Genomic DNA, 23,680 nt, shown 5'->3' on the forward strand with positions numbered 1-23,680 from the left:
GCCCCTTCATGAGCTGTCCCCCCCCCACCCCGCCATCGACCTGCTCTGCCCCCCTACCTTTGTCCAGGTGGCTCTCATTGTGCAAGTGTCTCACTGGTGGGTCAGGGTGTCCTCCCGGCTGCTGTGGCCCCTTGGACTCACCCTGATACTGCGGTGATACCACGGCTTGGTCAGCCTCTGTGTCCCTCCTCGCCTTCCCTCGGTCTTTGGGTGTGGGGATCAAGCCTCGAGTAAGGCCTGGGCACAGTGTCACTCAGGAAAGATGGCTGAATCGGAAAAAAGGGAAGTTACCCCCTGCAGACAAAGGACACCCTCCTGATTGGTAGGGAGATCAGCACTTGTCAAGAAAAGGGTTAAAGCAACAGTGTCCAAGCTGTTGGGAGTATGATCTGAGCACCTCAGCCACCAGCCAAATGGCTGCAGCTCCCATCACTGAGCACCCGATAAAGCCTCTACACACCCAGGCCCTTCATCCCTTTCAATGACCCTGTGAGGAGGTGTCACTAACCCATTTTACTGATGTAGAGCCCAAGGCCCAGGTTGAAGAAACGTCCCTGAAGTCAAACACTAATAGCAGAGGCACTAAGACCGGACCCCAGATCTGCCTGGCAGTGTGCTATGTGCTGGGCCTCCCAAGTTTTAGGGCTTTTGGAGGCAAAGTGGTCACTCTCAGGTTGTTATATGATGGACTGGAGGGCAGTACATGATTTATATGCTCTAAGGCAGGAGGCAGCAGGTCCGTCATGAGCAGTCTACATCACTGGACAAGAAACAGCTCTCCTCCTCGGCCAGGCCAGCCTGCTGAGCTGAGATGGCCTCTTTGCTGAGCTCCTGTTGCCCCAGTCATGGGCCGATGCTCACCACCCAAATAACTGAGCCTGCCCTGTGCCAGAGGCGAGACCCAGATGCCAGCCAGCACCCGGCTCTGCTGTGGACTTCTGTTCCAGAGAAAACTTCAGGACAGGGAGGACAGCAAGGGGGTAAGATGCTAGGCAAGCGGCTCCTGCTCTCTGTCTCAGTTTCCACCTAGAAATGGGGCTCTACAGAAGAGCGCCATTGCTTTTTATTTTTTTGTCTTTTGTCCTTTTAGGGCCGTACCTGCGGCATATGGAGTTTCCCAGGCTAGGGGTTGAATCAGAGCTACAGCTGCTGGCCTACACCACAGCCACAGCAACTCAGGATCTGAGCCACGTCTATAACCTACACCACAGCTCATGGCAATGCCAGATCCTTAACCCACTGAGCGAGGCCAGGGATTGAACCCGCGTCCTCATGGATCCTAGTCAGTTCGTTACCCCTGAGCCACGATGGAAACGCCAAGAGCTCCATTTTTAAAAGCTGGCTTCTAAGGGTATTTACAAATTGCTGTGAGGTAAGGTTCTGCCTGAGTGCTCGCAGTTGCCTTCATGCTGATCAGGCAGTACCAATGTCAGAACTGTGGCAGGAGCAGGTAAAGCCCACGGCAGAGATGCCAAGAGGTGGTCCCACGTCTCTAAGGACAGAGTCCACAATCACAGTGTTAGAGGGTGCATGCAGACAGAGGAAGCCACTCACCTGCCTGGGGACAGGCACGGGGCAGAGCCTCCAGCCCAGAGTGCAGGAGGTGGAGAGTAAAAGCTTTGGCTTTCATGGTCCCCCTGGGTGCTGTAGCCCAGAGTTATGGCTGGAGGACAGCTGGGGGTCGGTGATGGAGCCCGAGCACTCCCTGTGGGGTTTGCAGCTCTGGGAAATAGTTCTCCCTTGCTTGTCCACCATTCAGAGAGCCCACCCTGGTGTTTCCCGGGAGGGAGGAGGGTCCGCGTAGCAGCTGCTGTCTCCTAGAAGCCAACAGGAGGGTGACAACAATGGCTCCCGTTTACTCAGCTCCTGCTGTGACGGTGGCGCTCTTCCAGTCTTCTGTGTTTATCACAGCCCTGCAAAGGGGGGTGCTGTTTTCCCTGCTTTACAGACAAGAAAACAGACATAAAATGATTAATGTCTTGCCCTAAGACATACAGCTAACTAGACTAGTGGCAGAATTCAAACCCAGGTCTGTCTGGATTAGATGCCCTACTGGATATGGTGAAACAGACTGCCAGGAATTAAACCAGGTATTGTCAGGAGAGCCAGAGAAATCAGCCTACATGGTCCCTCAGACCAGAGGGCCAGCCTCCCTGCTCCACCTTGCCACTGAGGCTGGAGAGGAGCCAACCCCATGGCCAGGGTGCCACCCTGACGTGCCAAACCTGGCAGTTAAAACAATGCTCAGAGCCAGCAGTGCTTGTGGCTAGCCCTTAGGGGAGCTTGGCCAGAGCCCTGCATGTCTGGCTCAAAGTCCCCCCAGGACGGGGGAGTTGTAAGGCCTTCCCTCAGTAACACAACTGGCCCCTCTCCAGGCAGCCCTTGGCTAGTCCTCCAACCGAAACCTCAGTTTTCCAGATCAGGTCACACAGACTGTGGGGTGTTCCACAGATCCTGTGAGATTAGAGGCAAGTGGTCTGGGATTCTCTTCAGCATAGTGGGGGTGTTCGTTCCCTCTGTGACCCTCAGCTCAGAAACACCTCTCTCACTCCAAGACAGTTCTTTTTTGTTGGCCTTTTAGGGCCGCACCCTTGGCACATGGGGGTTCCCAGGCTAGGGGTAGAATCGGAGCTACGCTGACGGTCTACACCACAGCCACATCAATGAGGGATCCAAACCTCATCTGGGACCTACCCCACAGCTCACCATAATGCCCGATCCCTGACCCACTGAGCAAGGCCAGAGATGGAATCTGCATCCTCATGGATCCTCGTCAGATTTGTATCCAATACGTCACAACGGGAACTCCTAAGACAGTTTTCAACTGAAGCTCTCGTCCTGGTGCTGCCTTCAAGCTCCTCTGCGGCGCCATTTCCTCACCTCTAAAGGGACCGAGCAGGGCTGCACCCTTGGAGCCGGGGAGGGCCTCGGGGGAGATAAGGCCCAAGGAAGCCTTTTAAAAAGAAAGTATCTCACAAGTCAATAGGACCCTTGCCTAGAGCTGCTGAGAAAGGATGCCCAGGGGGCTGCTAGTGAACCCGAGGTTTTGCTTGGACATCTCAGGGCTGGAGAGAAGTCTGGATGCTCCACCTCCACCTCCAGCCCAGGTGCTGTGGTGTGTGCCCAAGCCCAGGCACCTGGCCCTGTTTCTGGTTTGCTCTATGGCTCTAGGCGAGTCCTTGGACCTGCTTCCTCACCCTGTGTAGCAGGAACAGCAACCCTTGTCCCCTCCACCCCCAGCCCCGGGAGGGTTGCTGGGATAGCTAATGACATAATGGAAGGGAAAGCCCTTTGAGAATGTTTCCAGGGAGACACAAACAGAAACCATCCTTATTAATAATAGATGCCTGGGGTGTTTCACTGGCTACCCACGTTTGGTACTTCTGGGGAAGGCTGTCCGGGAGATGCTGTTATTTCACTTGCTGCCGTGAGAGTTTGGAGGAGGCAGGGGGTGGTGGATGGGTGCTGAGAGGACGTGTGCCCTACCCCCAGCCCCTCCTATATCCCCTGCCCCCCTCCTCCAGAAATAAAAATGCCCTGGAGTCACCCTGAGGCAGGACACCACTGTTCCCTGGACAGGAGGCACCTTACCTGCCTTCCTCTCCTTTTCCAGTACAAGCCAAAAACCTACATTTCTGTGGCATAAACAGAATGATGAATTTGTAAATACTCTGGACTTTTTTTTTTTTTTGCCCCAGTGCTGAAAAGTTTGGTATTGTCTCCTGGTGAATAGTTAATTTAATTATCCAAGGAAAATGATGGAACATTTGCTGCTAAATTTATTGCAAGTGACCAAAGAGACAGCACTGGCTTAATTTTATGCAGAGCCCCAGGCTACAGCATAGGGGAGCAGGCTGCCTATTCATCCTGAAACAAGCAAATGAAATTGACTACCCTGGAGATCAATCAGGACATTAAACACTGTGATGAATGTGGCAGAATTCTTCAGTGTCTGAGATTTACAAGGCACCTTTCACCAAGCATTCTAGGAGCCTCCCCAACATCAATTAGGCCTCCTAACTAGGTAGGCTCACCTCCGCCTCCACCGCATAAAGAAGAGGCATGGGGTCCTGCGACCTGGGTTTGCTAAATGACACAAAAGAGAGCCAGTGACAGACCAGATCCAGATTCTAGCACAAAGACCTCCACTTCCCTCAGCTAAGAGTGGTTTAGAACATTTCAGGCTAAAAGGGGACTGAGGGCTTGGGGTCCCGAGCTTGTCGTGGTCTTGATGCTTCCGTGCTTTGTACACGCTGGGCCATTTGCCTGGGGTGCAGTCCTTTACTGGTTGATTGTGACTGGCCCTTCTGAACTTGGCTCTGCTGTCTTATCTTGCTCCCCTCCACTTCAGCCTGCCCGGCCAGGCTGGATTAGGTATATCCTGTCTTCCCAAAGAGGGACTCAGGATGTGGCATGTGGTTGAGAGTAAATTTGGGCCTAAGGTCACCACTTATATTAGCTGTGAATCCTTTGGCAAGTGTTTTAAGCTCTGTAGGCTTCAGTTTTCTCTTCTGCAGCATAGGGAGTAATACTGTACCTTGTGAGGTTTGGAAGCTTAAATGAGACAAGGTCTGCAGAGTGCTTAGCACAGCATCTCAGGCAGAAAAAGGTCTCAAAAGTAGTTATTATTGTTTCCAATTACCTAAGCAATTTGAGCTCTGCCAACACATTTACACGGGTTAAAGCTTGAAGATCTCTTGGAAGATGACTGGGTTCAATTTGCCATTTTATAGATGAGGAAAACAAAGCTCCGAAGGAGAAGCAATGTGACCGGGGTGCCTCTGAGGCCATATCAGAATAAGAACTCAGTGTCCTGGTGACCAACTCACTCTGTGGTCCCCAGGTCCCAGACCCCAAAGTTCCCCTTACAGCCCCACACTGGGAAGGGTAACAGCCCTGCAAACAAGCCTTGAGTGCACAAAAAGGCAGAAGTAAGCTGCCTTTACCACGGGACCAATTGCAGGAGGCAAAGGCGGTGAAGTCCAGACAAACAAAACCTCACCGTGGCCTCACCGTTCACCACCCAGGCACCAAAGTAAATGCCGGTTTCCTTCCCAATAAATTCCTGGTTCCATCACTCTTCTAGCTTCTAATGATAAGCTTGCTGTTTGGAGACAATGCCAATCAGAAAAGAGAGTCCTCCTGGAGAAGCTGGAAGATGTGGGAGGCAGCCGGGCAGAGTGGGAAAGCCAAGCTCCCCACACCTGGAGTCAGTTCGGGTTCCACATCAGTTATCTCTCAGCCCATTTCTTCATGTGGAAAGTAGAGGTAAGGATACCCACATTGGGCATCATTGTATTAGCAAGGGATATATGATGCACCCAGTAGTTTCTTAACAAGAACTCTTTGCCAAAATTCTGGTTTGTGTTCCAGCTCCACCATTCGCTTTGTGCTCTGGGGCACATCACCTTCTCTGCTGAGAGCCTGATTTCGTCACTGTTTCCTACCCTTTCCACCTTTAATGGTGGAAAGTGCTTTTATAAACCAAGGATTATCAGCAACTCCATTGCACTTGGGTTCCCCACAAAAATACTTAAAAAAACCCCAGGGCTAAATGAATTGTGGCAATATATCACCCTATATGGGCTTTTTACAAGGTTATCAGTCAAGCCTCCTCGAGTTCAGCAACAGCTAACCAAATCCATCTGTTATGATCAATAGCATTCTCCTGGCTCCCCAGCTTCTCAAGCCCACTTTTATGTGGACCAAAACAAAAACCTCTCGTGAGAGACAGCGTGAAATGCAACCAAGCCGCCCAGCCCTTTTGGAAAGACAGCAAAGAGAGCACTTATGGCTGGGGTTTCAAGCTGTCCAGCCCAGTGCAGACACGCCCAGGCTCTGCCGGCAGCATGGCTCCCACACTATCCCAGGAGGAAGAGCCCCACTCCCTGCCAGCCTCGCCCATGGCACTGGACCCATTTCCACCGTCTCAGGGGATCCATTCGGTACCCAAAGAGCTTTCAGCCAAACCCATCCGGGGCACAAGGCCAGAGGATTCCTGCAACAGCCTCCTAATCACCACATCTCCTCCTCCCTCCATCCTGAGCACACCGAAGGATTACATTATTCCTCTGCATTAGGTTACAGGCCTTCCTCAACACATGTCAATGGCTCCCTATTGCCAGGAGGGTGCTTCTTAAGGCCTGCTCAGGCGGCAAGGCCTCAGGACATCATACAGCTCTTTGTGAAACATTCTTGATATGCTGACAGGTTTAATTCTAACATACCAACCAGGAACAGTAACAACTAGCAGAGAGCATTTTTAAGTATTCAACATATGTCCACCAAACAAAAGCTATTGATCTCCATAGTTGATATCCATTCGCTACCTGGTCACCTTGGGTTTTCCTGTTTGTTTTGATTTTGGGTTTTTGTTGTTGTTATTGTGGCTGCACCCATGGCATGCAGAAGTTCCCCGACCAGCGACAGACCCCATGCCGCAGCTATAACCTGCACCACAGCTGCGGCAATGCCAGATCTTTAATCCACTGAGCCACTAGGGAACTTCCTATTCATTCACTTTGGGATTTGCTAAAATTCTAAAGATGTGGCAGTGACCAAAGTTTTAGAAAAAGGTATGCAAGAAAGACTTTGAGATTCAAAAATGTGATTAATTTTCCCAGCAAACTGAGAAAAGACCGTTCATAGTCCCATGCCCAGCCCAGCTCCTAAATGGCAGTATTCCCTGAGGGAGTTTGAGAACCACTGACCAGTGATGAAAAAGGCCAAACTCCTCAGGCTATCGGTCAGTGTCCTTCACCATCGGGCCTCGACTACCTGCCACCCCCAACCCCTTTCCTGACGCCCTGCGTTTCTACCCATCACCGCCTCAAGCATCCAGGTGAGCGCCAATCTGTTTCTACTTCAGCCCACGTGCTAATATTAATATCTCCACCCCGAGGAATAACGGGGCCAGCCCACCGAGGGAGCCCTGCCTATATACGTGCTGATCACCCTGATCACGTGTTTTCTGCATTTCGAATCACTTGGGTCTCATCTCCTCTCCCGTGGTAGCTGCAGAGCTTGAGGGCAGGGGCTGTGACTCCAACAGCCTGTGTTCTCAGAGCCCAGCAGGAGGCTGTTCTCCTTATCAGGACCACATGCTATTTGAGGGCGATGGCTGGACCAGACGTCAGGTGCTTGCTCCAGAGTCCCTCACAGCACAGCTGGTGGGGGAGCCAAGGAACCGCAAAGGGAATATGCCCCACAATACTGCCGAGGGACCGAGGGACCCAGCACGCTGGATTCTGTGCTTTCTCAACTCCTGGAGAGATGAGACCAGGGCTCTCACTGGGCCACAGTCCACAGAGTAAGGAGACTGCTGGATCTAAATGGACTCAAGGACCTATTCAGCTCTGCCCCCACAAGGCTGCCTTTCTACATGTGAATTTCTGCCCACTCAGGGACTCTTGTGTTCTGCCCAAGTAACCAAATTCCCAGGGACATTATGAAGTTAACCAAAGATGTCAAAAAACTAGGTAGAAAGGCAGGACACGCAAACGTACATACACTAAAGAAAGCTGCTCCTGACACCTTCCCTGTGCTTCTTCTGGAGCTACTGCTGAGTCCTCAAGCCAGATGCAGGGGCGGTCATTTGGAACTGACTTCGTTTCCCACAAAACAGAAGGGAAAAAAGGGCATGTCAAATTGCACCATCGGGCACACATGCACTAACAATTTACCCCCACCTCCCGTAACTGCCTTTCAAAGGTAAACTTTAAGTGGGTACTCGGAGTGGCTTTTGAGTTGAAGAATTTTTGCTGGAGACAAGCCCAGAACACCAGCTCTCCTTGGTGTGGCCCGCCCACCCAGCACCAAACACCGCGTGCCCTTTACCTAAGGTTACAAGGCAGTGAGTCTCCCTGCTCCTTATGCCGCGGCGAGGCAGAAGCTCATGCTGCTGCAGCCACCACTCTGAGGTCAGACTTCCTGGTTTCAAATTCTGGCTCTCGTTTCTAAGCTGTTTGAATTTGGGCAAGTTATATAAACTCTTTGTGCCTCAGCTTCCCCATCTGTAAAACAGGGATAAGAGTAGCATCTCTCTTACAGGGTGTTGTGAGGACTGAAGGGATTTTAGTATGTGTCAAGTGTAGGCGTGGCACCTGACACACAGTAAGCACCACACCTGACACTATTACGCTGTAACACTGAGTGAGCAGCTGCAGGGAGCTGGGGCAGGGCCGTCATGAGGGGAGGGAGCCAAAAGGGAGAAAGGCCAACCAGTTGAACCCCGAGGCTGAGAACCACACAGAAGTACCACCTGGGGGGAGTTCCCTTCGTGGCTCAGCGGTTAGCGAACCCAACACTAGGATCCATGAAGATGCGTGTTTGATCCCTGGCCTCGCTCAGGGGGTTAAGGATCCAGCATTGCCGTGAGCTGTGGTGTAGGTCGCAGATGTGGCTTGGACTCCACATTGCTGTGGCTGTGGTGTAGACCGGCAGCCGGAGCTCCAATTAGACCCCAGACTAGGATATTCCACATGCTGCGGGTGCAGCCCTAAAAAGACAAAAAGAAAAAGTGCCACCTGATGGGCCTCCTTCAGTCAGCATACCCTATAGATACTGGGGGAACCTCTGCAGCCACCACCTTTGCAGTCTCACCTGTCCCCCAGTTAGTGTCCAATCAGGATATGGAGGAAGTGGAGAAGCCCTGAGAACAAGGGAAGAGCCCCAAAGACAGCAACGAGATACAGAAGACACAGGAATTACCTTGGAGAGGGCGACTCAAACCACGTGGCTTTGGACAAGTCCTTTTCTTCCTTTACCTCCCTGGGCCTCACTGTCCCCATCTGGATAAGAGGACTGAACTGGACGGTTGCTCAGTTCTGCCCTCTAGGATTCTATGCTTCTAACACAGCATCGCTTTGCTGCGCCTCTCACCTCATTAAAAGATGGTGAAAATGCCAATGATATCTAACTTCTCAAAGTGTTTCACAGCAAGTGATGATGACACATCAAAAAAGGTTCAGTTAGTCAGTCCCAGGCTGGCCACACAGAGAGACTGGCTGGCCCTGCTCTCTCCCCTAGGTATTACTGGTCTCTTCCCATCTCTGCCCTACCATTTTCCTTGTCAACTACAATACCTCTTGCAGATTGGCTTCGGGGTAGCAGTTCTTTTCATTCAACTCGCCTGCCAACTCCTGGCCTTTCTTAGGACCCAAGAAACCTACCCATGGCTTCTTGCAAGCCTGGTCAAAGCCTCTGCAGCCTCTGTTTTGGGGGCCTGCACTCACACCAGCTTCCCGCCCCTTGGGACACTCTCAACCTCAGCCATGCCCTAGGACAGCAGAGGGAAAGTGCCGGAGCTGACCGCACATACGGCCAACTTGCACACTCACTACTTAAGATGGCCCAGAAGATGCCACCAGGAGGGCAAAAGAAAAGCCAGGGCTTTCTCTGGGCAGGATTTTATACCTTAACAATAACATCACACTATCTCCTTAGCATAAGAGGCCCCTCCTTCTCAACTTCACTCTCCTTTACAGGCACAAAGTCCCATAAACTGACAAAATCTTGAAATGGAAAATTTAACTTAAGCCGACTAAATATATTCAGCAGGTTCTGGTTTAAGTCAAGTTTGATTTTGTCACATGAGCTATGATTTTCTGAAGAATGGACTATGTTTTATATAATGTTCAGGCTCTGTAACCAAGCTTTTTTAACTATAAATTAACCAATCTAGTTCCCCTCTCTCAATGACTAGATTGTGTTCATTAGGCTGGTGGAACATTCATGTTTATAGTTTTGCCTAAAACACAGAGCCTCGCATGAACAAGACAGGCAAAGAAAAATTAATAAATTAATTTTCACTCCCTTTTTTTTTCAATTTTCTCTCTTCCTTTACAATGACAGGCATATTTCTGGTAATAATTGTAATTCTATGGAAAAGTTTATTATATTTTTATTACAGAATAAGAAAATTCCAAAAAATAACTGTTTGGAACCACAGATAATTAAGAAGAAACATAATAACCCCATAAAAAAGCATTCTGACATGCGTTAGCATTTTTCATCAAATTATGAAATACAGCTCTCCATGCTTTCCAATGATTGTTATATTAGCCATGAATTTCTTATGTTTTCAGCTCAATACTTGGATATAATTTTCCTTCTTAAGACATGGTCATGACTCATTTTTTCTTCAATAGCTCAGTCATTTCAGGAACTACCTGCAAATTAAAAAAAGAAAAGTAATTAAGACACTTGAGTCTTCAGTGAGATATGATCACAGCTCCTTAAGAAGTACAGAGTGTCAAAAGCAACAATGCGCATCACCACCAAAGCACCAAGTGGCCCTCTCTCCCCTCCTCCCATTATGGGAGACAACAAACATTGGGAGGGAGACACCACCTTGAACACATGCCTGGCAGGACCAAAAGCCCACTCGTGGCCTAAGAGCCTTTCTGACACAACCACAAACCTCAGAAAGACACCATACAGAAAACAGGAAGTCCGACTCTTCTTGTCTGTGCAGAGAGCCACGGATACTTGCTACCCTCCTGTTTCCTGGCGTCTTCCTCCCTTCACTGCATTCCTGCCTTTCCTTCAAAGTCCACACCGAAGTCTCTCGCTTCGTCACGACTTCTGTCCACCTCCTCCAGTACCTGTTTTCTCACTGCTTGTTCGTTCACTCATCATTCATTTAACAAACACTGTAGCTGTCTGTTCCTCAGACCGTTACTATTTCTGGCACATAAAAATGAGCTGCATGCTGAACTTTACCTGTCATTACTCTTTATTAAAATCAAGGCCTTGTGCTAATGCAGTGGCTGGTCAACGGACACAGTAAGAAACCACAGTGAGGGAAACAGACTGAGCTGGCTCCCACTTTAAAAAGGATTAATTACTAACCCTTAGGCTTAGCAGTTCAGTGGCTGCAACTGGAGCTTTCACCGTGGAGCTGCTTTGTGACAGCACAGACAACAGAAGAGAGCTGTGTGGGGGACTGCAGGGGAATGTCACACAGAGCCCACCTGAAAACTAGCTGAGCCACTTGTGTAAAATATCAATTACCCAGTCTTGCAAGGGGCTGTCGACTGCCCCAGCTCACAAAGATCCCAGTTGAACTCGCCGCTGATGAATACAGCCTCTCAATTATTGAAGAGAGCTACATTTCCATTAGGTGGAAATAATGTGTTCGTACAAAATTTATTAAGGAAATTGTCGACATGTTGTTTCTTCCGAATGTCACTTTGTCTCCAGCCTATTAAAAGGCCCATGTTTACCATGGAGCCAGCAGGCATTAGCTCAGGGGCAGCATTAAGTGCTGGCACCACTTCTCCCATCCTTCCCTCGGTGGAGAGACCATGAGCTTATGCCAGTCACACAGATGACATGCTAAACGAGCCTCATGTGGGACCTACGTGTTTCAGGAAAAATAGGCTAGAGTGCAACTTCTTTTAAATAAAACATTAATTTGGTTTAGAACACACAGTTTTAAAGAACCTTACAAAATGTCCCCCTGCCACACTCCCCCAAAAAGGGGTAAGGGGTCTTTCTCTCTCCATCCTCTATATCCTTTATATTAGATCAACCTTAGACTTTCCAAGCATGCCAACGCAATGCCTTTGTTGGGAAAAAGAACCTGCCAACTCAGGTTACCGAGCATCTCTGACAGTCTGAGCACAATCAGAGAGCTGGATTCTTATTTTTGTTCTATTTTAGATAATGCAGAGGCAGTTCCTATTCAGTAAGATCAAATGAGAGTGAGCTCATGTTTAAAATAAGACTATCTACTGATATAACTCAAAGTACAACTATGTTTTACTCACTGACTTAGTATTTCCTCAGGGTAAGCACTATGGGAGATAAAGAAGTTCAGGCCTGAGTCCCAGCCACAAGGAGTTCCACCTGCTATTGGCAGGAACAGACAGAGGCCTATGAACCACCCAAGCAGAAATGTGCTCATATACTGTAATGTAAGAGGCTGGAAAGCACAGCACTAACTGCTCCAAATTCAGGAGTTCTAAGGAAAGTGAGATTGGTACAGATGAGGAAAAACTGGAACATCGACAAGGAGAAGAAAAAGATTCTGGGAAAAAAAATAAAGAGGCAGACAGAGATAAACACTTCAGATTCCAGAAATAATAAAGAGATTAGAATAACTCTAGTGAATAACTATGCTAGGGAAAGGCAGAAAAGGTTTAAAAAGACAGGAGGTATGCCAAATCTAATCAATGGGAACAGAAGAGCCTGTCCAACAGAGATAACTGGACATCCACATGCAAAGGAATGATGTTGGGCCCTCACCTAACACCTTATACAGAAATTAATTTGAAATGGATCAACACCCTAATACAGAGCTAAAACCATAAAACTCCTAGAAAATGACATAGTGGTAAATCATTATGACCTTGGATCATGACAATGGATTCTTAGACATAAGCAACAAAAAGATAAAAACAGACGAATTGGACTTCATCAAAATTAAAAACTTTTGTCATCAAAGAACATTATCAAGAAAATGAGGAGTTCCCAGGTAGCCTAATGGTTAAATATCTGGTATTGTTACTGCTGTGGTGTAGGTTCAATCACTGGCCCAGGAACTTCCACATACCATTGGCATGGCCAAAAAAAAAAAAAAGAGAGAGAGAGAAAGAGACAAAGAAAGAAAGTGAAAAGACAACCTACAAAATGGGAGAAAATATTTAAAAATTTAAAATCCCTATGTCTGGTAAAGGTGTAACATCCATAATAAATGAAGAACTCTTACAATTCCAACAAAAAGACAAACAACTCAATTAAAAAGTGGACAGGAGTTCCCGTCGTGGCGCAGTGGTTAACGAATCTGACTAGGAACCATGAGGTTGCGGGTTCGGTCCCTGCCCTTGCTCAGTGGGTTAACGATCCGGCGTTGCCGTGAGCTGTGGTGTAGGTTGCAGATGCGGCTCGGATCCTGCGTTGCTGTGGCTCTGGCATAGGCTGGCGGCCACAGCTCCGATTAGACCCCTAGCCTGGGAACCTCCATATGCCGCAGGAGCGGCCCAAGAAATAGCAAAAAAAAAAAAAAAAAAGAAAAAAGACAAAAAAAAAAAAGTGGACAAAGCCCTTGGATAAACATTTCTCTAAAGAAGATATACAAATGGCCAATAAGCATACACGAAAAATACTCAAAATCATTAGTCATCAGGGAAATGCAAATCAAAACCACTTCACAAATATTTGGATGGCTATGATAAAAGGCAGACAATAACAAGTGTTAGTGAATGTATGGAGAGATTGGGGTCCCTGTATATTATCTGATAGGAATATAAAATGGTGTAGCCACTTTGTAAAACAGACTGATAGTTCTTCAAATTGTTAAACACAGAGTTATAAAGTGAACCAGTGATTCCATTCCTAGATATATATCTAAACACAATGAAACAGTTCACAAGAATTTACTCATGAATGCTCATAGGAGCATTATTTATAACAGCCAAAAAATGGAAACGATTCAAATGTCCATCAACTGATGAGTACAGAAAATGGCATATTCATACAACGGATATTATTTGGCAACGAAAAGATAAAAAGTAAAAAAATAGGAGTTCCCGTCGTGGCTCAGTGGTTAACAATCCAACCAGGAACCATGAGGTTGAGGGTTCGATCCTTGGCCTTGCTCAGTGGGTTAAGGATCTGGTGTTACCGTGAGCTGTGGTGTAGGTCGAAGACGCGGCTCGGATCCTGAGCTGCTGTGGCTCTGGTGTAGGCCAGTGGCTACAGCTCCGATTTGACCCCTAGCCTGGGAACCTCCATATACTGTGGGAGGGGTCCAAGAAATGGCAAAAAAGACAATAAAAAACAAAAACAACAACAAAAAAGTAAACAAATAAAAAAGTAAATAAAAATGACAAAGAATTCCCACTGTGGCACAGTGAGTTAATGATCTAGGTTGTCTCTGTGGAGGTGCTGGTTCCATCCCAGCCCAGTACTGTGAGTTAAAGGATCTGGCATTGCTGCAACTGCAGCATAGGTCACAGCTATGGCTCAGATTCAATTCCTGGCCCAGGAACACCACATGCCACAGGTGTGGCTGAAAAAGAAAAAAAGAAAAAAAAAAAAAAAGGCATAAAGTGGTGATACATGTATGTTAAAACATGGATGAAATTTCAAAACATTATGCTAAAAAAACAGCCACAAAAGACCATTTATAACATGATTCTATTTGTAGAAAATATCCAGGACTGGCAATTCTACAGAGACACAAGTAGATTAGTTATTGCCAGAGGCCGGATAGGGTATGAAGAGGAGTGACTGACTGCCAATGAGTAGGGGGTTTCTCAGTGTGATGAAAATGTTCCAGAATTAGACAGCAGTGATGGTTACATAAGTCTGTGAACACACTCAAAACCACTGAAGGGGTAAATTTTATGGTATGTGAATTTTATTTCAGTAGAGCTATTATATTAAAAAAAAAAAAACAAAAACTACCAGTGAAGTGGTGACCTCCGCCCTGTCACTCTCATTCTGATTATGATATTTACCACTGATTAGGCTCCCACCATGTAGCTGCATGGAAAGAAATAAAAACAGGTAGGCTAATATTTAACACAGACTATACTAGGTGCAGTATAATCTCATTTAATTCTCATTACAAGATAGTGTAATATTTATATTACTTATGGGAAAGCTTACATTCAGAGAGATTATATAACTTGGCTAAGATAACTAGTATGTGTCCAAGACAGAATATGAAGAATATGAAATGAAGTTCTTAATTACTGTACCTTATTGTCATATAAAGAAAAAAAAAAAAACAATCTTGTCCTAACTCATATGACTGTTAAAAGACAAAGTGAAAGGATGACTAAGAGAAAATAAAATGTCGAATTCCCATCGTGGCTTAGCAGTTAACGAATCTAACCGGCATCCAAGAGGACGTGGGCTTGCTTGATCCCTGGCTTTGCTCAGTGGATTAAGGATCTGGCGTTGCCATGAGCCATGGTGTAGGTTGGCGGCTACAGCTCCGATTTGACCCCTAGCTGGGAACTTCCACATGCTGCAGGTGCCGCCCTAAAAAGACAAAAAGATAAAAAAAAAAAAAAAAGAAAAAGAAAAAAAAAAGAAAATGTTATGCATATACATTTTTACTCCAGACATTGAGATTTGATGAGTACAATAAGCCTTAAAGTATTATTAGTCTAATAGCTGTATATACTTGTTATTTCTGATACAACTTGAAATTTTAAACTTTTAAACAAAAATTTGGTCTGAAAAAAGCCCTTTTTAACACAGCTATATTTGACTTATGATGTTATTTTAAAATTGTAATCCCAAATAGATGATGCTAATTAATTTTCACTTATAGGAGTTCCCGCCATGGCGCAGGGCAAACAATCCAACTAGGAACCATGAGGTTGTGGATTTGATCCATGGACTAAGTGGGTTAAGGATCTGGCATTGCTGTGAGCTGTGGTGTAGGTCGCAGACGCAGCTCTGATCTGATGTTGCTGTGGCTGTGGTGTAGGCTGGAAGCTATAGCTCTGATTGGACCCCTAGCCTGGGAACTTCCATATGTTGCACATGCAGTATATGCAGCCCTAAAAAAATTTTTTTTTAAATTTATAATTTGTGCAATCATATTTTTAAATATTATTATACCTTTAAATATTCAGCATTTAAAGATGGAAGGTGGATCTAATGAGTATATTCACTAAACCCCCTTGTCTGCTCTTCTGTCAGAATTACTATAATATTCACCTGGGTTACACTTATTCTGATTTCAACTGAGAAAACAATTTGATTTCTGTCTAGTTCTGCTAGAGTTTGGAAAAGATGTGGTCCCATTTACTGCAACTTATCTAGGGTACAGGAGTAGTGGAGAACCACCCAGTACCCGATGAGCTGGAAAGGCAGAGTGATGAGAAAAAGAACAGAATCAGCAGCCTGGCTTAGTTGTGCCAATAACTTGCTGAGTAACCTCCCCCGTCATTTATCTCTGGGACACAGACAACTTGAGAAAACACACTTTGGAGGGGTTCCTCATACAGTAATAAATGGGAGGCTGCAACTCAAGTAGAATTTTTAGTGTGTACTTAACTAGTTTTTTTCCCAGACTGCATTTTGAAGGACTGATTAACTTCTCTCACAATGTTCAAAGACTGTGCTTCAGAACTTCTGAGCAGCATGAGATAGTCACTACCTTAATTTACTTCTAGCTAAAGGCAAATAAACATTATGCCTTCATCTCAACAGTCTCTCTATAGTCAAATGTGGACTTAAGGAATGGACGATGATAATCTTAGCAAATGGCAGCCCACAGTGGGTGTAGCCACATTCATTTCCATCAAAAAGCCTTCAATACTAAAAAGGTGACAAGAGACAAAAACGGATAGTATGTAATGATAAAGCGACAATTCATAAGAAGACAGAACTTATTAACATATATGGACCTACAACAGGAGCATCAAAATACATAAAATAACTATTAACAGACCTGCAGTGAGAAACTGACACCAACACAGTAACAGCAGGGGGCCCCACTTACATCCACCAACCAATTCAAACAGAAAGTCAATAAGGAAAGAGCAGCCTTAAATGAAACATTGGAACAGATTTGATATAGAACAATGTACAGAACATTCCATCCAAATGCAGAATACACCTTCTTCTCAAGTGCACACATAACTTTCTAAAGACAGACCTATGTTGGGACACACACAAAAAAAATCAACAGATTTAAGAACACTGAAATCCTATCAAGCATCTTTTCTGATCATAATGGTATGAATCTAGAAATTGATTATAAGAATAAAGTTGGAAAACGTTCCTATCGTGGCTCAGGGGTAAGGAACCCGACTAGAATCCCTGATGACATGGGTTCGATCCCTGACCTCGTTCAGTGTGTTATGGATCCAGCATTGCCATGAGCTGTGGTGTAGGTCTCAGATGCAGCTCAGATTCCGAATTGCTGTGGTGGTGGCAGAGGCTGGAAGCTACAGCTCCAATTCGACCCCTAGCCTGGGAACATCCATATGCTACGAGTGTGGCTGTAAAAAGAAAAAAAATGAGCTGGAAAAAAAAAATCATAAAAATGTGGAGAATGAACAACATACTACTGAACAATTATTGCATCAATGAAGAAATCAAAAAGAGAAATAAAATGAAAAGATGACATACTAAAATCTATGAGAGGCAGCAAAAACAGTACTGAGAGGGAAGCTTATGGCACCATAGGCCTCTTTCAAGAAATTAGAAAAACCTCAAACAATCTAATCTTACACCTAAAGGAACCAGGAAAGGAAGAACAAGCAAAGCCCAAAGTCAGGAGAAGGAAGAAAATAATAAAGATCAGAGGGGAAATAAACAAAATAGAGACTAAAAAGATGACAGAGAAGATCAATGAAACAAAGTGTTCGTTCTTTGACAATATAAACAAAACTGACAAATTTTTGGCTAGATTCACCAAAAAAAAGAGACGGTGCTGATAAAATCAAACAAAAGAAGAGAAACAATGAGTACCACAGAAATACAAAGGTTTATAAGAGAATATTAAACAGCTATATGTCAACAAATTGGACAACTAAGAAATGGACCAATTCTTAGAATCATAAATCTTTCAAGACTAAATCATGAAAAAAACACACAGTGTGGGAGTTCCTATCGTGGCTCAGTGGTTGATGAACCTGACTAGAAACCATGAGGTTGAGGGATCGATCTCTGGCTTCAGTTAGTGGGTTAAGGATCTGGCGTTGCTGTGAGCTGTGGTTTAGGTCACAGACGCAGCTCGGATCCCACATTGCTGTGGCTGTGGTGTAGGTCGGCAGCTACAGCTCCAATTAGCCTCCTAGCCTGGGAACCTCCATATGCTGCAGGTGCGGCCCTAAAAAGACCAAAAAAAAAAAATCCTGTTTACAATCACAACAAAAAGAATAAAATGCCCAGGAATATATTTAACCAAGGAGGTGAAAGACCTGTAGATTGAAAACAAAGATTCCTGTTGAAATAAACTGAAGATATAAATAAATGAAAAGATAAACCATGCCCACACATTGGAGGAACTGTTAAAATGATGATACTGACCAAGAGCATCTACAGATTCAATGGAATCCCTACCAAAATCCCAAAGATATTTTTCACAGAAATAGAAAAAAAATACCCCCTCTTTTGGTTTTTTTATGGCTGCACCCATAGAATATGAAGGTTTCCAGGCTAGAGGTTGAATTGGAGATGTAGCTGCCGGCCTACACCACAGCCACAGCAATGCCAGATCTGAGCCATGTCTGTGACCTACAGCACAGTTCATGGCAACACCAGATCCTTAACTCACTGAGCAAAGCCAGGTATTGAACCTGCGTCCTCATGGATACTAGTCAGATTTGTTTCTGCTGAGACATGATAGGAACTCCCTTTTACTTCTTTCTTTTTAGGGCTTCACCTGTAGCATATGGAAGTTCCCAGGCTAGGGGTCAAATTAGAGCTTCAGCTGTGGGCCTAGGCCTCAGCCATAGAAATGCAGGATCCAAGCCACATCTATGTCCTACACCACAGCTCATGGCAATGCTGGATCCTTAACCCACTGAGCAAAGCCAGGGATTGAACCTCCATCCTCATGGATACTAGTCGGGTTTGTAACTTGCTCAGCCACAATGGGAACTCCAAAAAAAATTCTAAAATTTACATGGAAACATCAAAAAAACAAAACAAAACAAAAAGCAGACAAACAAACAAACAAACAAACAAAACCACAAAAAGCCAAAGCAGGAGAAAAAAGAACAAAGCTGGAGGCATCATATTCACTGATTTCAAACTATATTACAAAGCCACAGTGATCAAATCAGCATGGTATTGGCAGAAAAACAGATATACAGATTGATGGGAGAGAATAAAAATCCCAGAAATAAACCTACACATATAGGGAAAAGTAATTTACGATGAAACAGCAAAGACCGTACAATACAGAAAGGATATCTCTTTAATAGATGGTGTTGAGAAAACTGGACAGCCAGAGGCAAAAATGAAACTAGATTACACCACATTGAAAAATCAATTAAAAAAGGATCAAAGACTTGAATGTAAGATCTGAAATCATAGAACTCTTAGAAGGAAACTCAGGCAATATGCCCTCTGACATTAACGTTAGTAAAACCTTTCTGAATGTCTCCTCAGGCAAAAATAAACAAATGGTAAACTAAGAAGTTTCTGCATGGCAAAGGAAATCAGCAACAAAACGAAAAGACAACTGACCAAATAGGAAAAGATATCTGTAAATCATATAGCCGAAAAGCATTGAGTATCTAAAATATACAAAGAACTAAATACACCTCAATAACAAAAGCCAACATCTTGACTAAAAAATGGGCAGAGGAGCAAAACATTTTTCCAAAGAGGACATACAGATGGCCAACAGGAATGAAAAGATGGCTGACATTACTAATTACTAGGCACTTGCAAATCAAAACCACAATGAGGTATCACTTTACTTCTGTTAGAAGGGCTATTATCAAAAGGCAAGAAAAAGTAAGTGTTGGTGAGGATGCAGAGAAAAAGGAACCCTATGCACTGTTGGTGGGAATGTATATTGGCACAGTCACTACAGAAAACAGTATAGAGATTCCTCAAAAAATTAACAGTAGAACTACCACAGGAACCAGCTATCCCACTCCTGGGTATTTATCCAAAGAATATGAAAACACTAACTTGCAAATGATATATGGGGACCCCTAGGTTCATGGTGGCATATTTACAACAGCCAAGAACTTAAGTGGCCATCAATGGATGAATGGATAAAGAAAATGTGGTGGGGTGGGTGTGTGGGCGAGTGTGGAGGTACATGTATTATTATATGCAACGGAATATTATTCAGCCATTTTAAAAAAAGATGAAATCTTGCCATGTATGACAACATGGACAGACAAACCTTGATGGTATTATGCTAAGTGAAATAAATCAGAAGGAAAAAGATGATTTCACTCAAATGTGGAACATAAAAAAACAAAAGTCCCCCCAAAAACAAAGTAAATGAACACACCAAAGAAAAACAAACATGTAGAATCAGAGGGCAGAGTAGTGGTTGCCACAGGGAAACGGTGCAATGAATGGGTAAAGGGGATCGACTGTATGGCGAGAGGTGGAAACTAAATTTTTGGTGGTGAGCACACTGTGTATAGAAGTAGAAATATGTTGTACACATGAAACATAATGCTATAAACCAATGTTATCTCAATAAAAAATACATTTTTTTTTAAAGTGGGCTTCCTAAAACACCAAAAATAGCTTGAGAATCTCAGGCTGCAAATCACCTGACTGGATGGTTTTTCAGATCCCTTTCTACTTCTACTGTCATAGGACTCTCACTAAGATACCTCATTGAGTGTGGGTGCATGCACGCGCCCCCCCACGCAACCCAGACATATATTCTCTCTCATGTCACACCTAGGAGCTGCTCTTATTGCAAGAGGCACACTGTGTGGGACACCCTTGCATCTATCACTGCATCTATCACTGCATCTCTCACTGCTTCAGAGTGCCTGCCCCAAGGGAAGTGTCCACTGTACAAACATCACAAATTTCCAACTGTTTAGCACATCATTTTTTCAACAAGTAAAACATAGTACACAAGCAGACAGAAAAACATACCTTAAAATAAACAAAATTTCTTATAAGCTTATTAAAATATTCTCTTGAGGAAAAATAAAAGGCAACTACAGACATGTTCACAAACGTCAACATTATTTACATGGTTAGAGTTCAGAAAGTGCTTAATTTCATTTTGTAAATTAAAAGGTCTTTACTTTTATCTCACTGGAACTAAATTAATGCTACTTGAATAAAGATATCCTTATACAGAAATACAAAAAAAAAAATTCTTTTTCATACTATCTTTTCCTCTCACTAGGATATATTAGTGGTCAAATGGCCACCACTACTGTTTGTTCTTACATAGCTCGGCCAGGTCATGGGAGAAGCTAACCCACCTAAACCCTACATTTCAGACTCAGAACCCTAGGATCACAGAAGATGGGCACCATTCTTCCTATGCAAGATGCAGGCACTTTGGCAGGGGGCGGGGGCGGGGGAGGGGAGGTCCTGAGGGGAAAGATGGTTTATGCTGACCCAGGGCAACAGTCCCATTCTAGTCTCTGCATGCAGTCTGGGCCACTACACTGAGTAATTACTGAGCATCTGAAGAGCTCATCCTTCACTGAGCATGAACATATAATTCAAAGTACAGATGTGCTCTCCAGATCTACAGATCGTTTATCTGGACCTACGTGGTGCTGGTGAAGCCATGGTAATGGGTCAATCCTCTTGCTGAGGAAACCACTGCTGACTCTGTTCTCAGGCTATGGCCTCTTTATTAAGGCCCAGTTCCTCACTACAGTAAACCCCAGGTTGGATGTTATTTTCAAAGCCCCAATTCCCTACATGCGTGATCTCCACATAAGGTAACCTAGAAGCTTGTAGACAGGTCCTGAGGGACAAAAAGAGGCCAGGCTATGCATGAGCTATGACCTTTAAATGTGGCCAAATGAATATCAGAGGCCTAACAGTACCACTAAGGTAATTTCTTTCATGGGGAGTGCAAATACAGGGGTGGTAGGAGGGTGGAAAAAACGCAAAAAATGAAGGTTTGAGGAGTGGGAAATGTGCTCTTCCCTATACTTGTCACTGTTAGGAAGGCCTTTAAATAATTCTCAAACACAACAAGCAGAGCATATTTGTTGAGTCAGACAGAGTGAACCTGAGTGTACACTCATTCCATGGAAAGCTATAGCATCACTGGTAAACCTCTGAATGAGGGGTTATGATGTGAACTTCTTTAAGGTACCCAGTAAGTATGATTCTAGGTTATAATTACTTGAGCTGTCTCACAATGCATACTAACTTCACATGTGAGATACCAAGAGCTATGTGAATGTTTGAAAGACAATATGGACTTCTTAAAGGGAAAGTTATATTGCTCCATGTAAACATAATATACTAAGCAGAAAAATGCTTCACTCTAAGTAGTTAAAAACTGCATTATATACACATACGGACACACAAATACATGTTTTCCCATAACAGCTTCCTCCCTAACCAGCTCCTGGATGTTCTTAGATGACAATCTAGATGACAGCCGTCACTCTCAAGGCTCCAGCTTACCTTGAATAAATCTGCGACTATTCCATAATCTGCCACTTGAAAAATTGGAGCTTCTGGATCTTTGTTAATAGCCACAATTGTCTGTGAAACAAAAACAGAGTTTGGCCTTTATTAAGAAAACATACCACACAGATCAATGGTTCTATTTTAACTTTCCTAACAACAAATTTATATCCTTAAAAATATCTACCAAGTAAGATCAGTTTGATTCATTTGCGCCAATACTGCAAATTTAGAAATTTTTAGGTTGGGACATAACAAAATTAACATCCATGCCCACCACTAGCCCACTGAAGCATTAAAAAAGATTTTAAATCTTTTTTTTCTTTTTCGGGCTATACCTGTGATATATGGCAGTTCCTAGGCTAGGGGTTGAATAGGAGCTACAGGTGCCGGCCTACACCACAGCTACAGCAATGTGGGATCCGAGCTGCATCTGCAACCCAAGGCACGCTTGTGGCAATGCTGGATCCCCAACTCACTGAGCAAGGAAGGCCAAGGATCGAACAAACATCCTCACAGACACCATGTCAGGCTCCTAACCCAATGAGCCACAACAGGAACTCCTAAATTATTTTTTTTAAATTACTTTTTTGACTTGTGAAAAAAATGTTCTACATAAGTAACACATCAGAAAAGAGGATCTGGGAAGACAGTCAAGTAGGAAGCCGGGGTAATCTGCTGGCCCACCTACACAAATGAACTGGCAGAATCTTTCTAATGTAACCATTCTGGAATGTTATAATCTATTAAAAGTTTGCAACTTCCAGGGGGAAGATGTGCATGGTAAACTGCAGCTCTTAGCAAAACACCTGCTCCCATCCTCTACTCCCAGCCCTGGTGGCAGGTAGCTATACTCCTAGAGCAACCTGCACACAGTCTACAGGAGCCAGAGTGGGCAAAAAAGACCCTGTCCTCCAAGTACTGGCGAATACGTGCTTTGATCATGGAATGCTGCTTCTGATCACGAAAGTGCAGACAAAGAGGAGGGTGGCTACTGCTTTTGTACCTCGACCGTTGTTCATTCCCTTCCCCCAGCATTCAAAGTTATTTCTGGGGATTTAAAGGATCAATACACTTCATTTTTCTCTTTTTTTCTCCCTCCAGAAGTCATACACTAAAGACTAGGACATTCAAAAGTAAATGCATATAATCCAGCTGTCTTGGGTTCTGAGGGATTTGATGCTGGGAGGCATTTTTGGCAGGTTGAAGGAAGAGGCCTGGGTGAGTGGTCCTTAGGTGTGTGTAAAGAATCTTTCTTCAGAAATGCTCCTATACCACCACTGCCAGACAATGGCTGCTGGCAAATTCAGGTCTGGGCAACTACACCTGACACAGGGATTTCAGCCACCTCCTGTCACATTGGTGTTTTTCTGGACTATGAGTTGGGAGAAGTTTCTTTTTACAACTTGTACGATAGATTGCATTTATATACATTCAGTGCCATTTTTCAAGGAAAACTTATGCCCTACTTCTCTGTTGGACCTTTTTCCACATCACTTAAACTAAGAATAGTTGAAGATGAGGAATGAGCTCCCTGGGAAGACATTCTGTGTGTTCTTTCTTCCTGTGTTGGGGAAAGTCCTTATAAATAAAGAGTCTGAGTCAAAAA

At 44.5% G+C, this 23,680-nt stretch overlaps 1 protein-coding gene across 2 annotated transcripts in view; it reads right to left on the reverse strand.

Annotated features, from left to right (window-relative positions):
- The window catches only part of ETFA (electron transfer flavoprotein alpha subunit), an 89,768-nt gene continuing 75,945 nt past the window's right edge, over positions 9,858–23,680 (reverse strand). Inside the window, exons 11-12 of one of the 2 annotated variants that reach the window (NM_001244403.1) lie at positions 22,069–22,149; positions 9,858–10,169 (exon numbers count right to left, since the gene is read on the reverse strand). In NM_001244403.1, the coding sequence (NP_001231332.1) occupies positions 10,131–10,169; positions 22,069–22,149 (120 nt within the window). In that variant the 3' untranslated portion in view covers positions 9,858–10,130. The remainder of the gene's footprint in view (positions 10,170–22,068; positions 22,150–23,680) is intronic. The other variant, XM_021098281.1, reaches the window with a different exon arrangement.

Source organism: Sus scrofa, chromosome 7, assembly GCF_000003025.6.
Source record: "Sus scrofa isolate TJ Tabasco breed Duroc chromosome 7, Sscrofa11.1, whole genome shotgun sequence".
Lineage (NCBI taxonomy): Eukaryota > Metazoa > Chordata > Mammalia > Artiodactyla > Suidae > Sus > Sus scrofa.